Here is a 7,008-nt window from a genome sequence, read left to right as displayed (position 1 = left end):
GCTATCAACATAAACATCATTAAAAAAAATATAAAAATAAGAGTATGCTAAAAACAAACCACCATCTCTCCAAGAAAAATGAAACTAAGACTGGAACAGTGTAATTGTGAAGAAAAAAATACACCCACCTGGGGAAGGCAAGATCAGTAGTTGGGTGTGTTTCCCTGGTTGACTCCTTGCTTGAGACCATACCTCCAAAATCCCATGATAAAGCCTAAGCCTAAATTACCGAGCTTTATTTAACCCGCCATATCTCATTGTCTAAAGCTCCCACCAGACCAACCGAACCCAACCCTCGTTAAAAAGGGCCTTTTGCCACCAGGCCCCGCCGCCTCCCAGCCGGCCGTCCCGCCGCCCCCCCCCCCCCCCCCCCCCCCCCCCCCCCCCCCCCCCCCCCCCCCCTCTCCGGTGCTCTCCATTTCCATCTCCCTCTCGATCTCTGAGCTCTCCGAGCTCCTTCAATGGCGGTCGAGAGCCCTCCCTCGTAGCTCCGAGAGGAGAAGGAGCTCTCTTGTTTCCTCTCAAAGTGGGATCTTTGGCGCTCTAGATCCAAGAAACGAGCAAAGACTGGGGCTTTATGATGCTCTGAGCTGGGAACCGAGCGAGTTCCTGGGATTCGTTGTGGTTGATGCTTTTGTTTCCAAGAGAATGCCGATTTCTCATGGTGGTTCAGAGATTTAGCTGCTGCGATGAAGCGATCGCTCCGCTTGCCCATTAGCCTCCTTCTGGTGGTCGCCGTCTTCACCGCCCTCAGCTTCGGGGCGGCGCTCCGCCGCGGCATCGGCGATGGATACTTGCCGGTAGTCGCCGCCGTGACGGCGCCGCCGCCACTCAACGCGACGCTCCTGAGGCTGGCGGCGGTGTACGCCGGGGAGGAGGACCTGCGGAAGGACGTGGAAGACCTCCTCGACGGGACCTTCCCCGCCGGCATCTCCGGCCGCCGTGGGGGCAGACTCCGCGCGTTCTCCGCCTGGCGGCGGGAGAACCACCTGGAAGCGCGGACGCGATCCGGCTCGCGACTCCCAATCCGACTCCGATCACCCAAGGACTTCCGGATCTTCCCGGAGTTCCGCCGCGCCCTCCGCAACTGGTTCCGGAACCGCCGCTTCCAGCCGGAGGTCATGGCGGAGCTCGTCGCCCTCGTCAAGGACCCCATCGACGGCCACCTCGGCCGCCCCGACGCCGGCCGCCGCTACGGTACCTGCGCCGTCGTCGGTAACAGCGGGATTCTCCTCAAGAGCGAGCACGGCGAGCTGATCGACGGTCACGACCTCGTCATCCGCCTCAACAACGCCCGCACCAACGGCTACCAGCGGAATGTTGGATCGAAAACCGACCTTTCCTTCGTGAACAGCAACATTCTCCACTTCTGCGCCCGGAGGGAGGGCTGCTTCTGCCACCCCTACGGCGAAGACGTCCCCATGATCATGTACATTTGCCAAGCCGTCCACTTTATCGATTACACCATCTGTAATTCCTCCCACAAGGCTCCCCTCCTCATCACCGACGCCCGGTTCGATGTTCTCTGTGCTAGGATAGTGAAGTACTACTCTCTGAAGCGGTTCGTCGAGGAGACTGGCAAGCTGCCAGAGGAGTGGAGCAAGGCCCATGATGAGAAAATGTTCCATTACTCGTCGGGGATGCAGGCCATAATGCTCGCTTTGGGAATTTGCGATCAAGTTAGTGTTTTTGGATTCGGGAAGTCAGCGGAGGCAAAGCACCATTACCACACCAACCAGAAGGCCGAGCTGGATTTGCATGATTATGAGGCAGAGTACGCCTTCTACCATGACCTGATCGAGAGGCCGCAGGTAATACCATTCCTCAAGGATTCTGGATTTAAAGTTCCTCCGATTGTATTTTATGAGTGAGCTGTTTGTTTGATTAGATTTGTTGGGTCCCCATAGCCAAGATGTAATTGTAATTTTGCGCAAAGAAATTGTAGAATGGAGAAGATGATAAACTGTAAAAGGAACAAGAAAATTGTTTGGTAGATTCTTCACAAGTCTTAGCAGTGTGGATACCTGCTGATGTAAAATTAGAAAAAAGAATTTTTTTTAGGAGTAGAATTAATTTCTGAAGGTGGAATTTTGAGGATTTTGTTCACTTTCTTTGTGTAATGAGAAATCATACAGTGAATCATAGATTCTTTATTTATTGTGAGATGGTAGGTGCCCTGAGACCTACAACATACTTCATTGAATTGGACATAAGATTCAATTGGTGTTCTTTTGAATGCGCTATTCCTCATTTAGAGCATCGGCGGGTCTTTTCCCCAATCTTCTTCTCCTCTTCTATTCTAAAGGCATTGCTACACAGCAGCCGTGTGAATTCTTTTCTTTTCCTTTTCTTTTTCAGAGTTCAGATGTGGCATTTGTATTTTTGAGTCTGGTTTTCCAACTAGGCAACATGAATAAAGGGGAAAATTATCTTCCACATGACATTGAGTGTTCTGGTTACTGCAATGACCTAAATTGGTGGTGAGCATCCATTGTAATGGACCCATTGCAAGCTGTCATTGCATATGCAGGTTACTTCTTGAATCATGCTCCATTATTTGTGATCTAATCATATCAATTATTTCTGCAAAAAAAATGAAGATGCATCACAAGAAATTCTCTGATACTAGGTGAGATATGTAAATTGCAAATTTTCTATATACTAGTCATCTGTATTCTGACTCTGCTTTTCAGCTGGCTCTTTCTGCATCATCCCCACCCTCCCTTAGTACCAGTAAGCCATAGAGTGGGGCAGTAAGTACAGGATAATAACTGCAGCAGTCTCTTTTCCTGCATGTACCATTGACTCTTGGTGAGTATCTTATTGTTCTGGTCTCAAGTGACTGATCTTGCATAGGTAGAATAACTTCTGATGATTTTGGTTTCGATGTCTTAATTTTCTCAGCAACAATATTATCATATAACAAGGTTTTAGTAGTTACATTGATTTTATAGAAGATTTAGTACTTTTTTGTGATTAGTTGCATTCTATATATGAGCAGAAGTATTCCCTTTTTTCTTTTTTACTTATTTGACAGGTCATCAGATGCTGGAGCAAGCAATTAACTTGTACTCCAAACATGTGTTTTGATTTGGTAGCAATTTTGCACATCTAGTTATAGTGTTTCATTACATCTGTACATTTAAAAGCATTCCTTGATATGTTAAGATATTTTTGTACATATTATATGTGCTTGCTTCACTCAATGGAATTTTGTTTGAGGAGAGAAAAGTCAAAATTTTAAACTTCAATGCTTCATTAATGAGTTCACTTTTTTATTTAGTAGCCCTGATCGATATGCATTTTGTTGTATCGTGGAACATCACATGATTATTCTCATTTATCTGCACCATGTACTTAAGAGGGCATGCCCTTTAGTTTTTTTTTCTTTATTTTATTTTATTTTATATCATTTTATTATTTAATGTTCTATTGAAAGCATGTCTTCCTTGTAATGGATAGAAAAATACGCATATTACTTTCATTTATCTCATTTGATCTCATTTATAAATGGCAACTACAAGTAATTTATTTTGTATCTGTCATGGACTACTCTGGATGAAGAGGGAAAAGTGGATGGACACTGCAGTGCTTTCATGTTTTACATAGTGCATTCTCTTGGTCTAATGTTTTTAATTAACTTTCACTAGCCTTTTCTTTTGCCATTATTGTTCTTTTCCTGCACATTTTGAATTTTCTTGCTGTTAATATAATTCTTACATGAATAGTAGCTACCTTCAGTTGGAGGAACCTTTCTTAGTAATTCCTTCCACTCCCAAAACAAACCATCCTGCTTAGCCTTTTATACCTTGATGCTTTATTCACTGTTAGCATCTACATGACCCATGACCTCTTCTTCATATGCTTATCTGGAGCTCAGAGAATGAACCAGATAAGAGTGAGAAACTGAGAAACAGGTTGTGATCAATGGCTGCAAAATAGCACAGAATTCTTTTACTGCTTGTCACATTTTTACTCTTCAACAACAATCTGATAATAAAGGAATGAGATTGCAATTTGCAAGTCTGCTGTTGCCCATAAACATGCTTCAGATTATTCCTCAGATTGATGAATAGTGCAGTGTTATAAAATGTTATTGCTTGAGGATAATAATCAAAATCACAAAGTTTAATCTATGATACTTGGTCCTAGCCTCACAATAGTACAAGTAACATGAATCATGAAATTCTTGGGCATCATTTAGAACTTGTCTTTGTTATTTAATGAAGATGACCATAAAATGGGCCTCATCTTTTAGCCATCAACTTTTCATACTTTACCATGTAATTAGCATTTTCATCTTTCTTTCATTGGAGTTTCTCATCTTGTCATTTTTTTAGTATTTACTCTAGGTAAGGAATGATTCTTCATTCTATTAATGATGAAATTTTAGGTTTTGCTAAATGTAAATTTATTAAGAGGATTGCAACTATACATAAAAAATGACAGCATTTGTAGTATTTAAATCTGCATTCTGTTTAGTACCTTTGTCCTCCTAAAATGGGCTCAGCTTATATGAGGCCACTTCTATTGCATGCAAAAGATTGTGCGGGAAAAACTATAACACAAGATTTACTGAGCAAAGGAGGAGTGTTAACTCTGTTGGATCTTCAGCTGAAATACTGAAACCTGAATTGTATTTTACAGAGGTGAAGTTTTGTCTCTTAGATTTCAAATCCAGTACAGATTCTCTACCATGCCTATTAAAATTTTGGAATTTTGATCAGGTGTAACAGTAGGATACTAAATTTATTTTATTGAGTGAAATTAAATGCTAATACCAACCTCAATAGCTTTAGCTGCAATCTCATCTGTTGCTGAATACCAGTTGTAGCCAACCATTAAGATTGATTTGCTTCTCCATATTTTGCTTTTATATAAATTGCATCCTTCTTCCTCATCTTGCATGAATGGGAATCTTTTCATCCATGAGATTCCGCATGCAGATTACTTTGGGTGCACATTAAATCCGGTGACTGTAATGGTTTTCCTTCTGGAGGTTTCTTGATCATGATGGCCATCCTAATCTGATTTGCCATTAGCCCTTTTAGTATATCCTAACAGTTTTGAAACTTGACACAAATTGTCTGGATGATCTGAGGTTTGTATTATATATGGGAGCTTGTTTAAGTGGTTAGTCATGCTGAGACATGCCTGGGAATGTTGGAAGATAGAATGACAAATATCTTTGCAATCCTCCATTATTGTAGAAGATAGTACATATCATGCAAGGCTAACTTTGATGCCAACAATCAACATAGGCCTTAATGATTAGTGCTATAAGCTTTTATGCATTGGAATCTATGGTTATGAACCTGTGGATCTGAATACGTTAGAATGGAATTCCAAGTGAAATCTCTTACTATATGAAAGACTAGAAAGTACTTTCTTAGTTATGGAATAAGAAGTCTTCGTATCTTAATGCACGTATAGTTAATTTATTAGGAACTATTAAAGTGAAATCCACTTTTTAGGAAATATAAGTTGAATTGATGATAAGAATATTTTGTAGCAGAACATTATTCACAATCCTCGCAAAGATAGTTCTCTATGATATCGAAGTATAAGTAATTCAACTCATTTATAGATTATGAATGTTTGGTATCCATATTATGTTAATTCAAATTGAGTGGCAATTTTATATCGGTTTATAAAATTAGGTAATTTGCTAGGTTTTGTTAGTGTGTTCTCAAAGATTCTGTATCTTATTCTTTTCAAAAAAAATACTGACCATTTATTGTAGAATGGATGGTTAAGATGGATCTAATTCTGACTGCCAAATCCTTGTGTGAATGGCATGTGCAGTAACTAGGGAAAACTGTAAAGGTATTTTTAATTTGGAAGTAAAAAATCAGTCATCCTTTTTCTGATTTAGTTTCTATAGTATGGTGGGTATTGATACACCGCGTATCTAAGAAATAAAAGAAGAAATCGGATCAAAGCTTTCTAATTCTGTGATCCTTGGATCTTTTAGCCATCCTTTCACCTTCCCTTTGCCCTCCTCATCTTCACCATTACCACTGCTACTGCTCTTATCAAAGAATTTTTTTTTCAAGCATCAAAAAATGGCAAGGGCAACTGATTGCCAGCCGGTTGTTAATTACATTTTTATCCTTGATCACAAATGGCTGAGATATCTCTTTTCATTCAAATAAAATATATCAAAATTGTAGCAAAATCCTAATTTGCTTGATATGTGCAAATCTCAGATAGGGGAATTCATATTTTGGATCTTATCAGGATGGGACATAGACCTCGAATCAACATCAACAGATTTGTTACCATAAGTGAATGGATGCTTTGCAAAACTATCTATTTCGATTTTGGTGCCCAATTGATAGACACTGCAGTCTTTAGCATGGAGGAGACTCAATTCTCCATTGGCCATTTCTTTACTCTTTTGGCTATTCCATAAGGGCACATGAAAGAAACCACATGGTGCTCTGATCTACGTACATGAATGTTTATAACTTGAATGTTACCACGGTGGTCATACACCGCTCACAAACAGGGTTTGGAGTTCAAGTCCTCAAGTGGTGTTATATTTAAGATGCCATCTCAAGTAACATTAAGAAAGGGTGGGACTCAGTGCTGTTCTCTCTCTATATACGCAGATTGGTTGTTTTGATACTCAATGTATATTCCTTGCTGAGTTCACATATTTTGATGATTTTGTGGGACAAATTTCAACAGGTAAATAGAATCATCGGAGGAATATAGTACTATCTTGATCAGCCTCCAAATCTTGAATACTAGTGTTTATAGCATCTAATACGTTTCGTAACTGATCACAACCGATGTGGTAAACTTGCCAATTAAAGCTCGTCATGAAGCCTCCGACCAACCAATCAAAGTCCGCCACATGGCTGACCTAGAGGCACACAGAGAGTTCCTCAAAATTTAAACTTTCTCCAACCAGCGATAGTTCGGCCGCGATTGCAAATGGCTTTCATAACCGTGTGATGAACGAACGAGATGTGTGGAACGAGATGTCCAGGCAGAATGTCT

The 7,008-nt window shown here is 40.8% G+C and overlaps 1 protein-coding gene across 4 annotated transcripts; it reads left to right on the top strand.

Moving 5' to 3' along the window:
- The first annotated feature begins 376 nt into the window (after positions 1 to 376).
- LOC103697746 (sialyltransferase-like protein 1) lies at positions 377 to 6,635 on the top strand. 4 transcript variants are annotated; one of them, XM_026801362.2, is made up of 3 exons: positions 377 to 1,429; positions 1,535 to 1,811; positions 2,359 to 6,635. In XM_026801362.2, exons 1-3 carry the CDS (start codon positions 690 to 692, stop codon positions 2,482 to 2,484), a joined length of 1,143 nt encoding a protein of 380 aa, XP_026657163.1. In that variant the 5' UTR covers positions 377 to 689; the 3' UTR covers positions 2,485 to 6,635. The 4 variants fall into 4 exon arrangements, 3 of the variants coding, with proteins under 3 accessions (XP_026657163.1, XP_017696225.1, XP_008777893.1); XR_003383625.2 differs by having other exon boundaries at positions 379 to 1,811; positions 2,359 to 2,811; positions 3,038 to 6,635; XM_017840736.3 differs by having other exon boundaries at positions 379 to 1,811; positions 2,359 to 2,530; positions 2,694 to 6,635.
- Positions 6,636 to 7,008: the final 373 nt, after the last annotated feature.

The sequence above is a fragment of the Phoenix dactylifera genome, unplaced genomic scaffold (assembly GCF_009389715.1).
Source record: "Phoenix dactylifera cultivar Barhee BC4 unplaced genomic scaffold, palm_55x_up_171113_PBpolish2nd_filt_p 002870F, whole genome shotgun sequence".
NCBI classification, from domain to species: domain Eukaryota; kingdom Viridiplantae; phylum Streptophyta; class Magnoliopsida; order Arecales; family Arecaceae; genus Phoenix; species Phoenix dactylifera.
The sequence above is the reverse complement of the archived record's forward strand: the minus strand, read 5'-3'. Positions and strand labels throughout refer to the sequence as shown.

Bases quoted from the DNA above. Each gene is read 5' to 3' on its own strand.
- LOC103697746 (XM_017840736.3), top strand. From the start codon at position 690: ATGAAGCGATCGCTCCGCTTGCCCATTAGCCTCCTTCTGGTGGTCGCC. The intron at 1,812-2,358 runs GTAATACCATTC...TTTCTTTTTCAG, and splicing joins ACCTGATCGAGAGGCCGCAG to AGTTCAGATGTGGCATTTGT.